This window comes from Arachis hypogaea, chromosome 4, assembly GCF_003086295.3.
Source record: "Arachis hypogaea cultivar Tifrunner chromosome 4, arahy.Tifrunner.gnm2.J5K5, whole genome shotgun sequence".
Lineage (NCBI taxonomy): Eukaryota > Viridiplantae > Streptophyta > Magnoliopsida > Fabales > Fabaceae > Arachis > Arachis hypogaea.
This window is the reverse complement of record NC_092039.1, coordinates 124,154,543-124,178,026: the sequence shown is the minus strand read 5'-3', so window position 1 is coordinate 124,178,026 and position 23,484 is coordinate 124,154,543. Positions and strand designations below refer to the sequence as shown.

The 23,484-nt window shown below is 35.1% G+C and overlaps 3 protein-coding genes across 3 annotated transcripts; all 3 read left to right on the top strand.

Moving 5' to 3' along the window:
• Positions 1–428: 428 nt before the first annotated feature.
• Positions 429–3,167, top strand: LOC112797863 (UDP-glycosyltransferase 83A1). Its single transcript, XM_025840970.3, has 2 exons — positions 429–1,006; positions 2,067–3,167. The coding sequence occupies exons 1-2, from the start codon at positions 517–519 to the stop codon at positions 2,939–2,941; spliced, it is 1,365 nt and encodes a 454-aa protein (XP_025696755.1). The 5' UTR covers positions 429–516; the 3' UTR covers positions 2,942–3,167.
• A 14,097-nt stretch (positions 3,168–17,264) lies between these two features.
• Positions 17,265–20,138, top strand: LOC112797862 (UDP-glycosyltransferase 83A1). Its single transcript, XM_025840969.2, has 2 exons — positions 17,265–18,171; positions 19,167–20,138. Exons 1-2 carry the CDS (start codon positions 17,688–17,690, stop codon positions 20,045–20,047), a joined length of 1,365 nt encoding a protein of 454 aa, XP_025696754.1. The 5' UTR covers positions 17,265–17,687; the 3' UTR covers positions 20,048–20,138.
• A 795-nt stretch (positions 20,139–20,933) lies between these two features.
• LOC112797861 (UDP-glycosyltransferase 83A1) lies at positions 20,934–23,118 on the top strand. The gene is made up of 2 exons (XM_025840968.3): positions 20,934–21,714; positions 22,069–23,118. Exons 1-2 carry the CDS (start codon positions 21,225–21,227, stop codon positions 22,941–22,943), a joined length of 1,365 nt encoding a protein of 454 aa, XP_025696753.1. The 5' UTR covers positions 20,934–21,224; the 3' UTR covers positions 22,944–23,118.
• Positions 23,119–23,484: the final 366 nt, after the last annotated feature.

The window sequence follows — 23,484 nt, the reverse complement described above, 5'->3', positions numbered from 1 at the left end:
CTCAAATCGTCCAAATTTATCTTATTTAATATTTATTTATTGTGATATATTAAATACAATAAAAAAATAAGGCAATTTTTTACTAAAAATTTATGTTTCTAAAAACATATATATATACGAATGATAAACCTTGCACATCACTTAACTAGTCACTCATTATTGTCTCAAAAGTAGCCCCACAATAATTATCACATAATTATATCTCTGATCTTCTATTTCTTCTACCACCTTTAGGTCTAATAAATATTTCAAATAAATATTAAATTAAATGTATAAATATTACTACTTTAAAATCAGATAATATAAATTTTCTATGATATATAGTTAATAAATAATAATCCATAAATATAAAAAATAAATAGTTATATATTTATAATTCAAACATAATGTTTCACATACATTTTTTTCAAAAAAATAATGGATTACTGAAATAATTAAACATATATATGTACTCGAATCATAAACCCTTGTGCATCACTTAATCAAGTAGTAGTCACACAATAATTCTCCAGAAACATGGGTCTGAATCATGTTCTAGTTCTGCCATTTCCAGCACAGGGGCATGTGAACCCTTTAATGCACTTATCACACAAACTAGTTCAACATGGCTGCAAAGTTATCTTTGTCAACACTGAGTTCAACCACAAGAGAGTTCTTAGTGCAATGAATGGTAAGGTTACTCTTGATGGTTCAGAAGTGGAGCTAGTCTCAATTGCTGATGGGTTAGGACCTGAAGATGATAGAAGTGACATGGCTGCTTTAATTTCTTCAATGGTGAGAACCATGCCTAGTGATCTTGAAATGCTTATAAGGGACATTAATTCCAGGGATGGTGGGAGTAACAGAATCACAGGCATGGTTTGTGACACATATATGGCATGGGCCTTGGAAATAGCGCAAAAGCTTGCAATCAAAGGTGCTATCATCATCCCTTCATCGTCAGCTATGCTTGCCTTGGAAGACAACATTCCAAAGCTTATTGAGGATGGAATTATGGATAGTGATGGTAAGCAATTACATACACACTAAACGTTTTGTTTGCAAATTTATTTGCCAATAGTGTGAGTTTTCTCTCTCTTTTGTAAAATATTAACAAATAAGAATTAGCAAATTTTCCAGCAAAGCTAACAATCCAATCTTTAGTGGGAAAATTGACTAGATCCCTTTAATCATCATAAAATTTATTATTTTTATCATTTTTGTTCTTCAGAATCAAAATTTATTATATTAGTCTGTGAGATCCAGTTCCAAGCACTATATTGATTCCTAGATTCTTTTCGATATTGAGTCAACTAATAAAATCTAGCTCCACTTACTACACTACACAAATTACACATGACTAAATGATGTTTTTTCGTTTTAACTCTTAAATAAGGCAAAAACAAAGTTGTTTTGGAGAATAAAAAAATATATAATGATTTGCACATCGCTCTTTTTTCACTTCTCGTTTTTTGCTTTGTTTAATTGCCAAAATGAAACGATGTTGTTTAATTCTGTATCCAGCGTATCAAGTTAGAGTCAGCTCAAAACTTAATTCACTGATTCAGTACTAAAAAAAATTTACAGACTAAAGTAATGTCCAGAACTGAATTTCAGAGACCAAATAAAAAAATTTTAAATTTAAAAGACTAAAATGGTGAAAGTCATAAATTTGAGTGACTATTTTAAGAATTTAATAAAAAATGATCTTCTAAAGCAAAAATATTTATAAAATAAGAACGTCAAAAATGTAATTAAATTCGTAACTTTTATCATTATGAGTTGTATAATTTTAATTTAAAAGAAGTTGTACTTTCATTTTTTTTCCCTTTTGAGGATTTTGATCCTTTTAGTAGTATCCTCATGCTAACTTGATGTTGTGGTCTGAAAAATGATAATTGTTTGCTTTTTTCATTTTTTTGAAAATAAAAACAACCAAAAAAAAACAAAGGACAAATATAAAACATGTAGTGGTAATGGTAAATCAATTTGTTTAAAAAGTAACCAATTGATTTTTTTTTCATACTTTTCAATCTAATTACATAGCTCTTGTCATTCACGTTTGTTTTGTTTGATTGTAACTGCAGGATTCCCCATTAAAAAAGGGAAATTTCAACTATCTCCAAAAATGCCTAATATGAACATAACTGATATGCCTTGGTCCTGCTTTAGTGATGCATCATCACAAAAGACCATATTTCATTACCTTGCAAGATCAATACAATGGTCACATTTAACTGATTGGTGGATTTCCAACACAACCATAGAGCTTGAACCTGGTGCATTATCCTTATGCCCAAAGATCTTACCAATTGGGCCAATAAAAGAGAGTCCTAAGTTTAGATCGTTGGGCCAATTCTGGCAAGAAGATCATTCTTGCTTGAGTTGGCTTGATCAACAACCACCTTGTTCTGTTATATATGTTGCATTCGGTAGCTTCACTATTTTTGACCCAAACCAATTCAAAGAACTTGCACTTGGCCTTGAACTTACTAATAGGCCTTTTCTTTGGGTTGTGCGTGATGATTCTAATGGTAGTGTTACAAAACACAAATACCCTAATGAATTTCAAGGCACTAAGGGTAAAATTGTCAAATGGACACCCCAACCAATGGTGTTAAAACACCCTTCTATAGCTTGTTTTTTAAGTCATTGTGGTTGGAATTCTACTATGGATGGTGTGTCTAATGGGGTACCTTTCTTGTGTTGGCCTTATTTTGCTGATCAATTTGTAGACAAAGCATATATTTGTGATTTTTGGAAGGTGGGTTTGGGATTTGAGGAGGATGAGAAAGGGATTATATCACGTTGGGAGATAAAGAAGAAAGTGGAACAACTCTTGGGAGATGAAGAGATTAAGGGAAGGTCTAAGAAGATGAAGGATATGATTATGAATAACATTGCAAAAGATGGCAAGTCCACACAGAACTTCAACAAGTTTATGAAGTGGCTCAATGAATAATAAGAATGTTCTTCTTGTATTTGTTTGCAGAAACTTCTTGTGTTGGTTTCATCTTTAATAAAATATGGGTGAAAATTCAGGTGCAGTCAACTTCACGTAAAGTTGATAGAAGAGAAACGTTAAATAATTTGACTGATTTGATTAAATTTCTATTTAACGACTCTTAACTATTAACTTCACGTGAAATTGACTGCACCTGAGTTTCTACCTAAAATTAAATTTATTACTATATTCTATTTAACATGCTTAAATTAAATTTTCTAAACCACTAGAAATAGTTTAGTGGAATGGAGCTTAAATAACAAGTATGAGATTGAAGGTTTTTGTTTTGTTTGTCCTGATTGAAGGTTGATAATGTAATTTTCTGGTTTTTCACACTATTAATAGTTATAATTTAAATTCAACGAAAACTTATAATACGTGATAAACATAAACCCTTGGCAAAAAAAATTAACACGTATACATATATAACAGAAGAAGGAATGTCTCTAACTTCATTATTCATAAAAAAAATCGATATTTGTAAAAAAATCAACTATTAAATTAATTATTATATATTTATATATGTATTTAATTTTAATATATTGATGGTGTAAAAATGTTTTATATCAATATTTATTATTTATGTAATTAAGATAAAAAATAATTATTTTTATTGTCATAATAATATTATATAATAAAATATACATGTAAAATTATTTGATATTAGTAGTCCGTCAAAATTAAATTTTTTATGTATATCAATGCGTATATTTTACATATTTTTACAGTAAAATAATAATTAACCATTAAAATAACCAAATTTAATAAATAAGTATTCACATATGATAATTGATTGGTGTTTAATAATGTTTAATATATACGTAGTAGTTTTACGTGTAAATAATTTTACTGTAAATATAATATATGATAAAATTTAATGTTATTTAGTCTATATAACTAACTTTATCTAATAGAATAAAGTTTTGTTGTTGTAGCACTTGCGATTATTTTCAATTGCTGGGATAAACTAGTTTACATATTGATAGGAGTGATAAGGCTAAATATATGAACAAAATATTCGATTTTTATATTTCTAATGTTTCGTTTCTAAAATTGAATTAATGGTTAAATTAGTCTTTGAAAATTTAATTAAACTTTTACATTCGTTTTTAAAAGATATTACTAATTAAATTAGTTTGCAAAAGATTATAAATTAATCACTTTAATCCTTCCATCAATTTATTAATAGTTTTTATAATGATCAATGTTCAATTAATCACTTTAGTCATGTAGAATATTATGACAATATACATGACTTCTAATATATCTAATTAGACACTAATAATAATAATATATATTTATCAAATTTTATTAATTTAGTCTTAAGTTATATTGGAATTATTAGAACTAAAATTTATATAATTAAAAAAAATTAAATTAATAATTTTTCATAAACATATCAAGTTAACATCTAATTAGACATAATAAAATTATGTATATTGTTAATTATTATTTCATGCCATCAATCATTAATAAAAATTATTTATAAAATAATAAAAAACAAATATAATTAATTTATAATTTTTAGAAAACTTATTTAATTGATAAATTTTATCAAAAATATATTTAAAAAATAAACATTCATTTCTAAAATTGAATTAATGGTTAAATTAGTCTTTGAAAATTTAATTAAACTTTTACATTCGTTTTTAAAAGATATTACTAATTAAATTAGTTTGCAAAAGATTATAAATTAATCACTTTAATCCTTCCATCAATTTATTAATAGTTTTTATAATGATCAATGTTCAATTAATCACTTTAGTCATGTAGAATATTATGACAATATACATGACTTCTAATATATCTAATTAGACATTAATAATAATATATATTTATCAAATTTTATTAATTTAGTCTTAAGTTATATTGGAATTATTAGAAGTAAAATTTATATAAATTAAATTAATAATTTTTCATAAATATATCAAGTTAACATCTAATTAGACATAATAAAATTATGTATATTGTCAATTATTATTTTATGCCATTAATCATTAATAAAAATTATTTATAAAATAATAAAAAATAAATATAATTAATTTATAATTTTTAGAAAACTTATTTAATTGATAAATTTTATCAAAAATATATTTAAAAAATAACTCATCTTTCAAAAATTAATTTGAGCATTAATTCCTCTAAAATCCCAAACCAACTTTGTATCTTTTATATATCCTTGTATGTGAAAAAAATAAATATATGATTTTGTGGTGTTGCTGCATATTTGGCTTGATATTTGCAAACTCCACACCAAGCAGTCAAGCACTATCAGATTGTCTTTTTCGAAAGACGATCGCTCTTGCGTGCTGCTTTTTATGATTTGATAAATAAATTATTTTAAATTAAAATAAAATATTTTTTTAGATGTATTATTTAAAAAATATGATGTTGAATTAATCTTAAATATTAAATTTTAATAATATAAAAATAAAATATTAATAAAAATATTAATATTAATAAAAAATAATAATCCTCTAACATTTGTTGTCCAACAAAAACTAATTTATGTAATAGTGTGCAAAGAGAGAGGAAATCCTAGCTAAAAGTTAAAGTGGAGAAATAGTAAAATACTCTAATTGAAAAAATAATCATGCACCAACCTCGCGAAAATGTTTATACAATACAATATATAAAAATTTTTAAGAAAAAGACAAATAGGTCCTGACTTTTTAAACTTTTGACAAATATATTTTTTATAAAATTTAAACACAAAAAAGTTCCTGACTTTAATAAACGGAGGACAATTTAGTCCTTCCGTCTATTTGCCTCTTATACACCAAACGAAACTGGCTGATGTGGCTGAAATGGTGTCCAGGTGTTCGTTACGGTGCCACGCTGGAAGGGGACTAAAGTTTGAAGGACAAATAAGTCTTTGATGTCATTTTGCAAATAAAGTTTGAAGGACAAATAGGTCCTTGAGATTTTTTTTTTCATTATGCTTCTATTATGTTTCTATTATGAGAATTTAGTTTATAAAATTATGCTTGTATTTTAAAATCTAGTTAACTTGTTGTATTCTGCAATTTAAATTATTTGTATTAAAATTGCAGAAATTGGGCTTGTTCTGTTTCTACTTTTTTTCTTAAATTGCATTAGTTCAGTTTTAGTATATTTGTGTATTATATTAGAATTTGTTAAATTGCAATAGTTCATTTTTCATCATATCAGTGGCATTAGTTAGCATCAGTTCATTTATGCATCAAGTTAGCATTAGTTCATTTGTGCATCATTCATGTATTAAGTTAGCATTAATGCATTTGTGTATTATATTAGAACTAGTATTTTTATCCATAATAACATTACGAGAATAATTTTTTTTTAAATTATAGTTCACTTTGTTCTAACAGTATAAATTATGCATGACACAAAAGATTTATAAAATCAAACTACTTTTACAAAAAAGTCGTAAGTTGGCAAAAATTTATGACTAAGAAGAACAAGATATCCGCAGATAAAAAATTAAATAATAAGATTTGTTACGGTGGGTAACCGGAGATTAATAGAATGGATGGCGTTGGCTGGTCCAAATGTATGAAGGAGGAGGACTCCGAATGGATCTGCAACTCGGGAGGATCCGTCCGACTTGTTTGTGCGAGGAGAGGGGGGTGGTACCTGCAAAGACACTCCGATGCCTAAGTTAGCAAGAGTGTGAGCAGGTCTAGAGAGTATTGGACTTAGAGATACCTGAGGGGTGTCAGTGTATTTATAGTGGTGAGCCAATAACCACCGTTGGAGTAGTGCCATATCTTTAGGGTGTTAACCGTCCCATTATCTTAGGGAGGTTAAGATATGGCTTGATGAAGTGGTTAGAGAGATTTTAGGGGCGGTTACTCATTTGAATGTGTGTTTATCTGCCAGCTAATCTCGTGCCCGACTTCTTTAGGACAAATCGTAGTCAACACCGACTTCTTAGCACGAAGGTCGGTGCTCAGCAAGGCTCAATCCTCTGGACTAAGCCTTTCTTTTGGACCTGGGCCTTTATTATTGGGGCAGGGTATGAACAGTGCCCCTACTTGAGCCCAAGATCTCTTTAAGACTTGGGTTCAAGTATTTAACTCCGGTTCGTAGCCGACCTTCTTGGAGGAGATGCGGGTTTTTAAAACGACGTGATTTTCGCGACCTTTTGTTTCTGACAGTTACGTCTATTCAAGCGTCGTGTCCGTTAGGGATGCACTTAGGGATTGATGGCTTTGGTAACGGTGCACTCTCATTAATGACTGCCCCATTTTTACCATTATGCCCCTCAGCATGTTTATAAATACTTTCCCTCTCTTTCATTTTTCCGTTTCTGCAATCTTTCAAATTTTCTTCTTTCTTCGTTCGTACTGCATTCTTGTGTTTGGAGACTTCTGCTTCTTCCAACCTTCACTTTTGGATAAGGGTTAGCTTTTCTTCTCTCATGACATGCTTTGTGTTTGCATGCTTTTATTTTGTAGGTAGATAGGTTGGTTTGTAGATTTTGGCTCCGTATCTCCTCCCTTTAGAGACTGTGTTTTTGATTTTTCTTTTCTTTTTCTTTTGTAGGTTTTTGTCATCCTTTATAAGAAAAAAGAAATGGCTTCCGTAGATGTTCTTTCTCAATGGGTTGATGTCACGGTCCTAGGGGAGGAACCCTTGGTCGACGCTGAGTTTATTACTCATCTTCGTACTCACCACCGGATTTGTACTTCGGAGGAGGACGAGCCAAAGTATGAGTTGGTAGTCCCGGGTCCGGAAGACCGGGTTTGTTTTGGGAGGGCCAATGAGGTGGCCCCTCATTTTTCTTTATGTATGAATGTATGATCACCCGTTTGGGTGTTTTTCTTCCTTTTTCGGATTTTGAGGTGTCTGTTTTGCACCACTGTCGAGTTGCTCCTACCCAACTTCACCCCAATTCTTGGGGTTTTCTGAAAATTTATCAATTTATTAGTCACGCTTTGGACTTTCCGACCTCTTTGAGGATCTTCTTCTTTCTTTTTCACATGACTAAGCCCTTTAGTGGGCTAAATAACAAGCAGCAATGAGTGTCTTTCCGAGCCATACAAGGTCGGAGAATTTTCACCCTTTTCGACGAATCCTTCCATGATTTCAAAAATTATTTTTTCAAAGTGCAAGCCGTAGAGGGTCACCACCCATTTTTTCTGGATGAGAATTCTTCCCCTCGCTTCCCCCTCTATTGGTTGGAGGCCTCCCCTTGTGAGAAGTACGGTCTGGATGACCTGGACGAGGTGGATGCGGCCATTGTGGGGTTTTTCCGAGAAGTGTGGGGGAGGACCCCATACTTGGACACTAGGAAATTCCTCCAGGGATCGCCGACCCTTGTTCGGTCGCAACTAGGTAGTATATGTATTTCTTGTTTCCGACTTGTATCTGCCGACTTGAGGTTTGCCGACTTGTAATTTTTGCTAATTGTTTCTTTTGCAGACATGGCAAGGAAGAATGCTCAGGAATCTTACCAGAGAGTTCAGGAGGCTAAAGCAAAGTCCCGGGCCAGGGCTGGTGGTGCCAGGGCAATCATCTCTCCTCCTCCTCCTCCTCCCCCTCCTCAAAACGTGGGGACTCCCTCTCAGCCCATTGTGATTTCCTCTTCAGCCTTATCTCGGCCACTCCCCTCCGCCCGACTTCTTTCCGAGCCAGAAAAGAAGAAGCGCAAGACTTTAGAGTCTGGCTCTTCTTTTGATGGTGGGGTTAAGGCGGATGCTCTTGCATTCGTCCGAAAGAACATCTATCCTCATATAAGTATGGATGATGTTTCTGTTCGAAACCACCTCACCACTCTGGCGGAGGAAAGTTTTAGGGCGGCGGGTGTTTGTGGCAAGCTTTTGGATATTTTTGAGAAGACTCCTCTCAGCTCTTTGGGGTTAACCTCGAAGGTTGAGGAGCTGGAGGGGAGGCTTCTTTCTTATCAGGAGCAAGAGAGGGAGTTGAAGGAGGAGGTCGCCAAGCTGTGGGCTGAGAGAGATAGCCTTCGGGAGAAGGAGAGCAAGTTGCGGGCCCAATGCAACATGGAGACGAGTTTGAGGAAGACAGCACAGGAGAGTTATCAGAGTTTATTTCAAGATCTTGTGTCTGTGAAGAAGGATTTGCTGAACTCTCGAAATGTGTATGCCGAGTTGGAGGACTCTATCGCTGATGGTGCCGAGGAGTCTTGGAGGATCTTCCTGGAGCAAGTCAGAGTTATCGCTCCCGACTTGGATCTTTCTCCTTTACATCCTGACAAGGTCGTCATTGATGGTGCTATTGTGGATCCTCCTGCCCCCGTAATCGTTTCTGAGTCAGAATTGAAGAGGATTATTGAGTCCCCTCCTCGTTCCAAGGATGCTTCGAGTTCTTCAGTTGTTCCTCCGACTTCCTCTTCATCTCCTGTGGATGCCTCTCTTCCCGGTCCTGGTGGCGCTCCTCCTGATTCTAGTGGTGGTGATCCGTCTATTCCTCTGCAGAAATAACTTTTTTATAGCTATATGGGGGCTCGGCCTGTGAATCCCCCCTTTTTAAACTCTTTATATGTTGTTTGGTGGTGTTTGGACAATTTCTTTTGGCCTTTTAAGGCCGTAAACAAAATATTTTAGAAAGTGCCATTTTTTAATAAGGGTTTTAAATTAACAAAATAAATACCCTTTTTTGGATAAGGGTTTAAGTTACCTTGTGCGTGTATGCTTTTCTGATTTTGATTTTTCGAAGCTCCCTTGATCTTTTTTCCGAAAACCTTTCCCATTGATTTTGTCTGTTTTTCTAGGCCTTTTTGTTTAAGGACTTGTAGACAGCCTTTAAACTTTTTCCTAGGTTTTTCAATCTCTTTTTTGTTTATTCCTTATGCTCAACTATGTTTTATTGAGTTCTTATGACTTAGGTTATTTTTGTGATGCGTTTTGCTTCTGCTCGGTTCTTCACTCCGACTTTTGGGTCGAAGTGTTTTCGAGCTTCTCTACTCGGAGTTTTGTTTCGACTTATGAGTCGAGTTGTTTCCGAGTTATTTACGATCAGCTTATATAACCTCTTTACACCGACTTGTACCTCGTCGTTTTATCCTGACGACCATCTAGGTCGGTTCATGGGATTTTCACGTTTTGTCGAGCTTAAGTCGGCGCGTTTCGTAGAAAGAATTAGAAAATAGAAAGGAGTTTATAAGAGATATTGTAGATGAAAAAAGATCTTTATTAATTGGGGAAGTACTTTCTTGCTACTAAGGGTTTTAATAGCCTATTTTCCCTTAGCCTCTACTATGATGCCTCGTTAAAAACCCTTCTCCAGAAAAAACCCTTTAATTTTGGGAAAAAATCATGAAGTTGGGAAAAGAGTACATCAGGGAGTAGAGTTCGCTTTTAACTGTAGTACCTTTTCATATTACAAGCATGCCACAACCTTGGAAACTCAGTGCCGTTCAGGTCGGTCACTTTATAATAACCTTTTCCTAAAACTTCATTGACTTTGTATGGTCCCTTCCAATTTGCGGCGAGCTTTCCTTCTCCTGATTTGTTGACTCCAATGTCGTTTCTGATTAAGATCAAGTCATCCGGGGCAAATGTTCTTCGAATGACTTTTTTGTTGTACCTTGCAGTCATCCTTTGTTTCAATGCTGCTTCTTTTATCTGGGCCTCTTCTCGGACTTCGGGGAGCAAGTCGAGCTCCTCTTTGTGCCCCCCATATGTTTCCGACCTCGTCATGGAGAATTACCCTTGGGCTTTGCTCATTGATTTCTATTGGTATCATGGCTTCTACGCCATAAACTAGTCGGAAGGGTGTTTCTCCCGTGGCGGATTGGGGGGTTGTCCTGTAAGCCCATAGCACTTGAGGGAGCTCTTCAGCCCAAGCTCCTTTTGCTTCTTGCAATCTCTTTTTTAGCCCTGCCAGTATGACTTTGTTGGCTGCCTCGGCTTGCCCATTGGCTTGTGGGTGCTCCACCGAGGTGAACTGATATTTGATTTTCATACTGGCTACTAAGCTTCTGAAGGTAGCATCGGTGAATTAGGTTCCATTATCTGTAGTAATGGAATAAGGTATCCCATATCTTGTGATGATATTTTTGTAGAGGAACATCCGACTTCTTTGAGCGGTGATGGTAGCCAATGGTTCTGCTTCTATCCACTTTGTGAAATAATTTATTCCCACGATCAGGTATTTGACTTGTCCTAGCGCTTGGGGAAAAGGACCTAACAAATCCATTCCCCATTTTGCAAAAGGCCATGGAGAAGTGATACTGATGAGCTCTTCTGGTGGAGCCACGTAGAAATTTGCATGCATCTGACATGGTTGACACTTTTTCACAAATTCTGTGGCATCTTTCTGCAAGGTCGGCCAGTAGAATCCAGCTCGGATTACTTTTCTGGCTAGTGACCTTGCTCCGAGATGGTTTCCGCAGATCCCACTATGTACTTCCTCAAATACCTCGGGGGTTCTTGAGGTCGGTACACACTTTAACAATGGTGTCGATATCCCCCTTCTGTAGAGGATATTTCTCACCAAGGTGTAGTGTTGTGCCTCCCTTCGGATCTTTTTAGCTTCTTTCTCCTCTTTAGGGAGGATGTCGAATTTCATGTATTCGACTAAAGGGTTCATCCATCCGAGGTTTAAACCGACTACCTCAAGTACTTCTTGTTTGTCTTCTATTTTTGCTACTGAGGGTTCCTGGAGGGTTTCTTGAATCAGGCTTCTGTTGTTCCCTCCTGGTTTGGTACTTGCTAACTTGGACAGGGCGTCTGCTCTGCTGTTTAAATCCCGAGTTATGTGTTTAACCTCGGTTTCTGCAAAATGCCCAAGGTGCTCCAGAGTTTTGTCCAAGTACCTCTTCATGTTTGGGTCATTTGCCTGATACTCTCCACTTATCTGGGAGGTCACCACTTGTGAGTCACTGTATATCATCACCTTTGTAGCACCGCCTTCTTCTGCCAATTTCAATCCGGCAATTAAGGCTTCATATTCTGCCTGATTATTTGAAGCTGGAAATTCAAATTTTAGGGAAACCTCTATCTGGGTTCCTCTTTCATCTACCAATATTATGCCTGCGCCTCTTCCTGTTTTATTGGAGGATCCGTCTACATAGAGTTCCCATGTAGTCGGTTTTTCCTCCTGATCCCCTGCGTATTCTGCAACGAAGTCGGCGAGGCACTGGGCTTTAATTGCTGTCCGAGTTTCATATCTTAAGTCAAACTCAGAGAGCTCTATTGCCCATTGAACCATTCTCCCTGCAACATTCGTCTTTTGGAGGATTTGCTTCATGGGTTGGTTCGTACGGACTCTTATTGTGTGAGCCTGAAAGTAAGGTCGTAGCCTCCGTGAGGCTATCACTAAGGAGTAGGCAAACTTCTCTAGTTTGTGGTACCTTAGCTCAGGGCCCTGTAGGACTTTACTGATGAAATAAACTGGATGTTGTCCGACCTCATCTTCTCTTATTAGGGCTGATGAGACAGCCTTGTCTGCTACGAATAAGTACAGGACGAGGTCTTTTCCAGATACTGGTCGGGTCAGAATAGGAGGTTGGCTTAAAAACTTTTTGAACTCTTGGAACGCCTCCTCGCATTCCGAAGTCCATTCAAACTGACATCCCTTTCTCAATAAGGAGAACAGAGGAAAGGATTTTAGTGCCGATCCTGCCAAAAATCTGGAGAGGGCTGCAAGTCGGCCATTGAGCTGCTGGACTTCTCTCACACAAGTCGGACTTTTCATTTCTAGGATGGCTCTACACTTATCGGGATTGGCTTCGATCCCTCTTTATGTTAGCATAAACCCTAGAAACTTTCCTGCCTCCACCGCGAAGGCGCACTTTGCGGGATTTAGTCTCATCCCGTGCAGCCTTATGGTGTCAAAGACTTGTGAGAGGTCTGACAAGAGGTCGACTTCCTCCTTGGTTTTTACCAACATGTCGTCGACGTATACTTCCATTAGGGTCCCTAGGTGAGGGGAAAACACTTTATTCATCAACCTTTGATATGTGGCTCCTGCATTCTTCAATCCGAATGGCATGACCACATAGCATAAATTAGCTCTGCGTGTGATGAATGATGTTTTCTCCTGGTCTGGCTCATACATCGGGATTTGATTATATCCCGAGTAGGCGTCCATAAATGATAAGTACTGGTACCCCGAGCTGGAGTCCACTAGGGTATCAATACTTGGTAGGGGATAAGGGTCCTTGGGACACGCCTTATTTAAGTCGGTATAGTCGACACACATTCTCCACTTGCCATTCTGTTTTTTGACTAGCACTACATTGGCTAGCCATGTTGGGTACTTGACTTCTCTGATGAAGCCAGCTTCCAGGAGCGCTTGCACTTGCTCTTCTACTATTAGGGCTCGTTCTGGACCGAGCTTGCATCTTCTCTGTTGTACAGGTCAGGATCCTGGATAAACCGAGAGCTTGTGGGACATGAGTTCCGTGTCTATCCCTGGCATGTCAGAGGCCTTCCAGGCGAAGAGGTCGGAATTATCTCTTAGGAGCTCGGTCAATTTTTGTTTTAGGGTTTCCCCCAGGTTGGCTCCTATATGAGTATTTTTCTCTTCCTCTTTACCGACCTATATCTCCTCGGTTTTTCCTCCCGGTTGTGGTCGCAGCTCTTCTCTGGCCCTTGTGCCACCGAGCTCTATTGTGTGAACTTCTCTGCCCCTTCCTCTCAGATTTAGGCTTTCATTGTAGCATTTCCTCGCCAATTTTTGGTCTCCCCTTACCGTTGCTATTCCCGATGAGGTCGGGAATTTCATGCAGAGGTGGGGAGTGGATACCACTGCTCCGAGCCGATTAAGGGTAGCTCTGCTGATTAAAGCATTATATGCTGACCCCACATCAATGACTATGAAGTCTATACTCAGAGTCTTTGATTTTTCCCCTTTTCCAAAAGTGGTGTAAAGGGGCAAAAATCCTAGTGGTTTTATTGGCGTGTCCCCTAATCCGTATAGGGTGTCGGGGTAGGCTCTTAATTCTTTCTCATCTAACCCTAGCTTGTCAAAAGCGGGCTTAAAAAGAATGTCTGCCGAGCTTCCTTGGTCTACTAGGGTTCTGTGGAGATGGGCATTTGCTAGGATCATAGTTATTACTACTGGATCATCGTGTCCACGGATTATTCCTTACCCATCTTCTTTTGTGAATGAAATGGTAGGGAGGTCGGGTGACTCTTCCCCGACCTGGTAGACTCTTTTGAGGTGTCTTTTGCGAGAGGATTTGGTAAGTCCCCCTCCCGCAAACCCTCCTGAGATCATATGGATATGTCTCTCTGGTGTCTGCGGTGGTGGGTCTCTTCTATCCATATCGTCTCGCTTTCTCTTTCCATGACCGTCCGACCTTTCTATGAGATATCTATCAAGCCGACCTTCTCTAGCCAGCTTTTCTATCACATTTTTAAGATCGTAACAGTCGTTTGTGGAGTGACCATATATTTTATGGTACTCGCAGTAATCGCTGCGGCTCCCCCCTTTTTTGTTTTTAATGGGTCTAGGGGGTGGCAGTCTTTCAGTGTTACAAATCTCTCTGTATACATCCACTATAGAAACTTTCAGAGGAGTATAAGAGTGATATTTTCTTGGTCTCTCAAGACCGAGTTCTTCCTTTTTCTTGGTTTCCCTTTCCCTCTCTTTTGCTGAGGGAGGGGGCCCAGGTCGCCAACTCAGGTCTCTCAATGTGGCATTTTCCTCCATATTAATGTACTTTTCAGCTCTTTCCTGTACATCACTTAGAGAAACGGGGTGTCTTTTAGATACGGACTGCGAGAAGGGACCTTCTCTGAGTCCATTGACTAACCCCATTATGACTGCCTCTGTGGGCAGGTCTTGAATCTCCAAACATGCTTTGTTGAACCTTTCCATATAGGCTCGTAAAGATTCTCCGACCTCCTGTTTTATTCCCAGGAGGCTCGGTGCATGTTTCACTTTGTCCTTTATCGCTGCTTTCGATAGAGTGGTCGGGAAGGCTTTGCATCGCGTAGCGTCGGAAGCATCGGCTAGGTACATCCGACTTTTGAAGTTGCTCAGGTGATGCTTTGGATCCGTGGTTTCGTCGTAGAGGTCCATATCAGGGCTTTTGAAGTTCCTCGGAACTTTCGCTCTCATTATGTCTTCGCTGAAAGGATCCTCCCCACCCAAGGGCGGCTCTTCTTGTTCCTCACGGGAGTTACGACCTTTGAGGGAGGATTCTAACTTTAAGAGTTTTATTTCTAACTCTTTTCGTCGTTCCATCTCCTCTTTTAGGCTCTTTTCCGTTTCCTTTTGTCGCTCCCGTTCTTGTTCTAACTGTTCCAGGCGGCTGTGGACTAATCCCATGAGTTCAGTTACATGGGATGGTCCTTCTTTTTCTAACTCGCGCCCTTCTGAGGAGTTTACCTTCGGGTTTTTTACTCCGAAGGTGCCTTCTCTGTGCTGATTGTCAATTTCCTGATGGAGGGTGAGGTCCACATCGTTATTGCCTGTGTCCAGATTCTCTTGCTCAGAATCTGTCTCCACATGACCTTTTTCATGGGATCTGTCCGCCATCGGTGGATGATCTCTCGGGTCCCCGGCAACGGCGCCAATGTTACGGTGGGTAACCGGAGATTAATAGAATGGATGGCGTTGGCTGGTCCAAATGTATGAAGGAGGAGGACTCCGAATGGATCTGCAACTCGGGAGGCTCCGTCCGACTTGTTTGTGCGAGGAGAGGGAGGTGGTACCTGCAAAGACACTCCGATGCCTAAGTTAGCAAGAGTGTGAGCAGGTCTAGAGAGTATTGGACTTAGAGATACCTGAGGGGTGTCAGTGTATTTATAGTGGTGAGCCAATAACCACCGTTGGAGTAGTGCCATATCTTTAGGGTGTTAACCGTCCCATTATCTTAGGGAGGTTAAGATATGGCTTGATGAAGTGGTTAGAGAGATTTTAGGGGTGGTTACTCATTTGAATGAGTGTTTATCTGCCAGCTAATCTCGCGCCCGACTTCTTTAGGACAAATCGTAGTCAACACCGACTTCTTAGCACGAAGGTCGATGCTCAGCAAGGCTCAATCCTCTGGACTAAGCCTTTCTTTTGGACCTGGGCCTTTATTATTGGGCCAGGGTATGAACAAGATTTTTAGTTATTATTTTTATATGAAAAAGTCTAATTTTTTATTAATAATTAATTTTAACATTCGTTATCTAAAATTTAAAATAATTTAATGTGTATACTTTTACATTTAAAATATTTTAATTGTAAAAAAATATCAAATGACATATTTTTATTTGTCAAATTACTAATATAAAATATAATTATATATAGAGTAAAAATAGTAGAGAGAAATATAAAAATGGAGAGAGGTAAATGAGAGAATTTAGGAAAGGAGTTAATTAATTTTGAAAAAAAAAATTCTCAAGGACCTATTTGTCCTTCGAACTTTATTTGTAAAATGACGTTAAGGACTTATTTGTCCTTCGAACTTTATTTTCCTTCCAGCGTGGCACTGTAACGGACACCTGGACGCCGTTTCAGCCATGTCAGCCAGTTCCGTTTGGTGTATGAGAGGCAAATAGACGGAAGGACTAAATTGTCCTCCGTTTGTTAAAGTCAGGGACTTTTTTATATTTAAATTTTGTCAGGAATGTATTTGTCAAAAATTTAAAAAGTCAGGAACCTATATGTCTTTTTTCTAAATTTTTAAATATTTTTAGAATATTAATATTTTAATAATTTTAGTCATTAATTTTAATTAAAAATATATAACATATATTAATTAAAATTGATGATTAAAATTATTAAAATATTGATATTTTAAAAATATTTATGATATAAATAAACAATATTTATGATTTTTTATTTTTTATCAATTATTTTAATATAAAATGAAAAATAAAAAGTATATAAAAATAATTTATATAATATTTTTTTATAATATATATATATATTATATCAGTGAGATGCTAAAAAATATATTCAAAACCTAATTTATATAATTCGATATTCTCTATAATATTATATTCACTCAGAGAAACCAGTTTTAAATTTGCTTCTTTCTATCTCGGTGGTCTAATTTGAGCTCTCTAGACATTGTCATCGAACTACTTAATGAGTAAGTAATGAGTAATGACTAATGATCACTCTAATTTCAAAACTTTTGAATTTAACAAAGCATTTCAATTATGACTGGCAGTGCAAAATGAGAGCAACGTGCAATTACTATTCATGTATTAGTCCTTTTTCTCTTCTCAAAATTATTATTTATTATTATTAAAATAAATCACTTTTTTTAATTAACTAACAAATAACAATTAGTTGACAAAAATTTAAGTATGATTTCATTATAAAAAGATGTTTTTTTATGTATATATATTATTTTTTAAAAACATCAAGAAGATAAAAAATTATTTTTTTTATTTATTAGAAGTTAGGAGGAAAATTATGAGAATGAATTACTGCTCTAAATCATTTTTGTAAAATTTTTATCAAATTAAAGAGGAAAGAGAAAATGAGCCCAAGAACATGATGTACATGTGAAAAAAACATTTTTAGTTTCCTATATATAAATTACAAAAAGTTTAGAGATCAGTATTTTTATTAAAATTTGATTAATATTTAACAAAAAAAAAAGTGAATAATCTCAAATTATTAGATATAATTTTATATTATTAAAAATACCAATAATAATTAATTAAGTTATAAATTACAAAATTTACTGGCTCCTAGTACTCTTTTATAAATTAAATCATCCTCAAACATTACTTAACATTTCTAGATTCCCATCACTTAGGATTTCTAGTTTCTCTTAGCCACACAAAAATTCTTCACAAAGATGGGTCTGAAACATGTTCTAGTTCTGCCATTTCCAGCACAAGGCCATGTGAACCCTCTAATACACTTATCACACAAACTAGTTCAACATGGCTGCAAAGTTACCTTTGTCAACTCTGACTTCAACCACAAGAGAGTCCTTAATGCAATCAAGAATCTTGAAGGTTCAAAAATGGAACTAGTGTCAATCCCTGATGGGCTAGGACCTGAAGAAGATAGAAATGACTCTGGTAGTTTGATTTCAGCAACGCTGAGAACCATGCCTAGTGCTCTTGAGAAGCTCATAAGAGACATTAATTCCATGGATGGTGGGAATAACAGAATTACTTGCATAGTTTGTGACACATATGTGTCATGGGCCTTGGAAATTGGACAAAAGCTTGGAATCAAAGGTGCTGTTTTCACACCTACATCAGCAGCTACTGTTGCCTTGGTCAATAACTTCCCAAAACTCATTGAAGAAGGAATTATAGACCCTGATGATGGTAAGAAATTAAATACTGCAAATTTACTTGTTAAATTGAATTTGCTGTAAATATATTTTTACTTATGAATTTTACTGCAGCAACATTTTTCAAAAATCACTCTTTTTTTTTTTCGGCTAATGTGTTCGTTCATCTAACATTGAAAATTAGGAGAATTTATCTATACTAGGTGATGATACCTCGGGACATTTATGTATTTTAAAAGGATTGTGCTTAATTAGAATTAACCCTTTGTGTTAATATTCAATTTGATCTCTCAAATTATATGTGTGTTTTAATTTAGTTTTTAAAATTTTAATTTACTTAATGTGTCTCCCAATTTGACATATGTAACTCGTGTTAGTCCTTAATCTTAAATAAAATTTTGGTTCTTAATTATTTGTTCGAAGGACAAAACTTCCATCTATAGTTCCAAAATTTCTAATTGGTCCAAACAATCTAAGTAATTGATCTGAGCAGCCGTCTTTGTAAACAGTTATTACTTGCTCATGTGTCAGGAATCCCTTAATCCAATAGCAAGACCTGTTTAAACCAGTTAATTGTAATTGAAGATCGGTTAAAAAAATTTTGAATTGTGAAAGTGTGTTTTGTCTTTAAAATAAATTATTAAGGACCGAAAATAATATTTACTTTTTTAATTAAATCTTTATTTTGCAAAAATACACAAAAGAGTAAACATTAATTGGATTAGTCTTGCAATGAGAAACACGAGTGTAATTTGAGTAAAACAACGAACTATAAATAAATATAAAAAATATTCTTTAGTTAATTAATATTAGTTAATTTTTTAATTTTAAAATTTTAAAATTTAGAATTTAAGATTAAGAGTTTGTGATTTAGGATTTAACATTTAAAATAAAATAAAATAATTTTTAAAAAATGGTTAAAAAAGTTAGCTCTCTAATATTCTAATAATAATAATAATAATAATAATAATAATAATTTTTTACTATATTTTTCTGACTATGTAACACCATGACACTTCTTGATGGCAGGATTCCCTATTAGGAAAGGGAGATTTCAGTTATCTCCAGAAATGCCTAATATGAACATAGCTTGTTTGCCTTGGTCTTGCATTGGTGACTTAGCTTTGCAAAAGCTTGTATATCATTACCTTATTAAGACTTTAAAATGGTCACATTTAACAACTTGGTGGCTTTCCAACACAACCAATGAACTTGAACATGGAGCCTTATCCTTATGTCCAAATATCCTACCAATAGGACCATTCTTGAAGGAGACTAGTGCAGATGTTAGATCATTAGGACAATTTTGGGAAGAAGACTTTTCTTGTTTGAATTGGCTCAATCAACAACCACCATGTTCTGTTATATATGTTGCATTTGGTAGCATCACTGTTTTTGACCCGACCCAATTCAAAGAACTAGCACTTGGACTTGAACTTACTAATAGACCTTTTTTATGGGTTGTGCGTGAAGATTTCAATAATAGTGTTACAAATCATAAGTACCCTGATGAATTTAAATGCACTAAGGGTAAAATTGTCAAATGGGCACCCCAACAAATGGTGCTAAAACACCCTGCTATAGCTTGTTTTATTAGTCATTGTGGTTGGAATTCCACTATAGATGGTGTGTCCAATGGTGTACCTTTTTTGTGCTGGCCATATTTTGCTGATCAATTAGTAGACAAAACTTACATTTGTGATGTTTGGAAGGTGGGTTTGGGATTTGATGAAGATGAGAAAGGGATTATATCACGTTGGGAGATAAACAAGAAAGTGGAACAACTCTTTGGAGATGAAGATATTAAGGGAAGGTCGAAGAAATTGAAGGATATGATTATGAATAACACTGCAAAAGATGGCAAATCTACACAGAACTTGAACAAGTTTGTGGAGTGGCTCAATGAATAAAGAATGAGAATATTCTTCTTGTACTTGTGAAATTTTTTGTGTCTCCTGGTTCAAAATTGACACATCTATGATCAAGATACTTAGAATTCAATGTGTTCCATTTTTCTTTTTATCTTTAGAGTAAATAAGTTTTTTATTTTTTTATTTCAAAAATAAATAAAGTCTTCGATGAATTCAAAATACAAAATTTCTCTTACTTTTTAAAACACAAGATATCTAAGTTCCATCGTAAAACCGATTTGTCCTTATATATTTTGGACGGAAAAACTTAAATATCTCATATTTTAGAAAGTTGTGAACTTTTTGTATTTTTAATTAGTGAAAAATTTATATATCTTCAAATTAAGAAATTAAAGACTTATTTATTTTTTTATTCATATTTTAAAAAAAATATATAAATAAATCAACCAATCAAATAGTGGTCTGCTGCATACCAATAAATAGTCAAACCTAACAAATATTGGTTGAATGAGGTTTTGTTTCCGTTAACTCTAAAACTAAGTGTATGACGATTTTATTTATTTTTATTTATTGGCAAAAAATGCGTCATATATATCATTAAATCAATTTTAATCGCTCACAAAATTTTAATTCTACATTTTTTAATTGAATCTTAACCATGAAATCTACAAAAGTGATACTAACATGAGTAATATATATATAAACAAACAAAGGGTAACTAAAGAAATGTCAAATTTAAATTTACTTTTGTTTTTAAGACATAACATATCTACTATTGTTTAATTTCAATTAAAAAAGGAACAACTAGAAAATAAAAAACAAAAATAGTAGCAGTAAGTCAAACATGTCAGCTCGTCAACATTACTTGCCCATCACTGCAAGCTCTGGCTTTTCCTTTAATTTAAAGGCGGCAAATCCCAAATAGATTCATTTTATTACGGTGTTTGATCCAAACTTTTCTTCTTGTTATTTCTTATGGATTGTTTGATTCGGACATAAAAATAGAGTAACAAATAAATTTTAAATGAGTTTGATGTGATCATTTATATTTAAAATTTTATTAATAAACCCTTTTTTTTTTGTAATTGCAATATACCTTTGACTTGCTATATTATATAAGATAAGGTTAGTTATTGATGAATTCATAAGACCAATAACAATAATTGGTCACACAATTTCTTTACCCTAAAGTCCTAAACCAAAAACACCAGAAAAGATGAACCTCAAACATGTTCTAGTTATTCCATTTCCAGCACAAGGGCATGTGAACCCTCTAATGCACTTATCACACAAACTAGTTCAACATGGCTGCAAAGTTACCTTTGTCAACACTGAGTTCATCCACAAGAGAGTGCTTACTGCAATGAATAAGAATGTTAATCTTGAAGGGTCAAAAGTGGAATTAGCCTCAATCCCTGATGGGTTAGGACCTGAAGAAGATAGGAATGACTTGCCTGCTTTAGCTTTGGCTATATTGAGAACCATGCCTTGTGCTCTTGAGAATCTCATAAGGGACATTGATTCTATTGATGGTGGGAGTAATAGAGTCACTGCCATAGTTTCTGATTTGAATATGGCATGGGCTTTGGAAATTGCACACAAGCTTGGAATCAAAGGTGCTCTCATCAACCCTTCTTCTGCAGCAGTTTTTGCCCTGCAAGACAATATGCAAAAGCTCATTGATGATGGAATCATGGATGCCAATGGTAAGAGTTATGGTAATTAGAAAAAATAATGACATTATGTGCAATATAATACATAACTTTTTTAAAAATTTAGTTATAATCTTCACTCTTTACTCAACTTTACTATTTCGGATAAATCCCAAAAACTACTCATGCTAAACTTGATAGAATCTATAGAAGATTAAGAACAAAATTGGAAATGAAACTGATTTTAGTTTAAACGATGTTGTAGATGCACAAATTAACATGTCCTTAAAATGAATCAAGCAAGAATGCATTAATGCTTATTTTTATTTTCTCAGTTGTTCACTTTTTTATAATAGATGATGATACAGAACAGCAGCATTAATGCATAAAACTGTTAAATTACTGCAGGATTACCAATTAAGAAAGGGAAATTTCAGCTCTCACCGGAAATGCCTATCATGGACACAGATAATACTCCATGGTGCAACAATTTTGGAGACTTAACATCTCAAAAGACTATATACTACTACATTTCAAAGATGATGCAACATTCACATTTAACAGATTGGTGGCTTTCCAACACAACAAGTGAACTTGAACCAGCAGCATTATCTTTGTGTCCAAAGATCCTACCAATAGGTCCACTTATGGAGAGCACCGAGTTTCGATCACTCGGACAATTCTGGGAAGAAGATCTCTCTTGCTTGAACTGGCTAAATGAGCAACCACCTTGTTCTGTTATATATGTTGCCTTTGGCAGCTTCACTGTTTTCGACCCGCGTCAATTCGAGGAACTAGCCCTTGGACTAGAACTCACCAACATGCCTTTTCTTTGGGTTGTGCGTGAAGATTCTAATAGTAAAACCCAAATTGCATACCCAAGTGAATTTCAAGGGACTAAAGGTAAAATTCTTAAATGGGCACCACAACAATTAGTACTAAATCACCCTGCTATAGCTTGTTTTGTAAGTCATTGTGGTTGGAATTCTACTATGGATGGTGTGTCTAGTGGAACACCTTTCTTGTGTTGGCCATATTATGCTGACCAACTATACAACAAGAATTATGTTTGTGATGTTTGGAAGGTGGGTTTGGGGTTTGACTTGGATCAAAATGGGATCATATCACGTTGGGAAACAAAGAAGAAAGTGGATCAACTCCTTGGAGATCAAAACATAAGGATTAGATCTCAGAAAATGAAGGACATGATCATAAATAACATTGCAGAAGGTGGCCAGTCTTCAGAAAACTTCAACAAGTTTACAAAGTGGCTCAAAGAATAAATTAGATGTGTTTTTTTTTTTTTTTGGGGGGGGGGGGGGGGGGGGGTTTGCTAAGTTGTAATAAACTTCTTGCTTTCCATAATTCCATTATCTGAAAGATAGGCAAACTTGGAAAGGAAAACAATGTGTGTGTTTTTTGTTTAGTTTTATTTTATTATTATTATTTTCGGCTTAAGTTGTAGTAAACTTTCTTGCTTTCCATTATCTGAAAATTTGATACATTGAAGAAAGTAGACAACCTAGGAAAGGAAAATAAAGAGTACATGATTTGAGCTTGATACAGAACTTTCAAGTTTATTAGGCTGCGTTTATTTACAAAGATAGGACATTGAGACATTGACACAGAGACACAAAATCATGTTTGGTAGAAGAGATATGGATAGAGATAATGTGTCCAGAGACACTGAATTAGTGTATTTTGTGTCCATCCTGACAGGAAGAACACAGGACACTAACAAGAGACACAACTTATTTTTCATTTTTTTCATTATTTTTGTTAATTTTTCATAATTATATTTTTTATTATTATATTTTTCATCTC

Bases quoted from the DNA above. Each gene is read 5' to 3' on its own strand.
- LOC112797861 (XM_025840968.3), top strand. From the start codon at position 21,225: ATGAACCTCAAACATGTTCTAGTTATTCCATTTCCAGCACAAGGGCAT. The intron at 21,715-22,068 runs GTAAGAGTTATG...AAATTACTGCAG, and splicing joins TGGAATCATGGATGCCAATG to GATTACCAATTAAGAAAGGG.
- LOC112797862 (XM_025840969.2), top strand. From the start codon at position 17,688: ATGGGTCTGAAACATGTTCTAGTTCTGCCATTTCCAGCACAAGGCCAT. The intron at 18,172-19,166 runs GTAAGAAATTAA...TCTTGATGGCAG, and splicing joins AATTATAGACCCTGATGATG to GATTCCCTATTAGGAAAGGG.
- LOC112797863 (XM_025840970.3), top strand. From the start codon at position 517: ATGGGTCTGAATCATGTTCTAGTTCTGCCATTTCCAGCACAGGGGCAT. The intron at 1,007-2,066 runs GTAAGCAATTAC...TTGTAACTGCAG, and splicing joins TGGAATTATGGATAGTGATG to GATTCCCCATTAAAAAAGGG.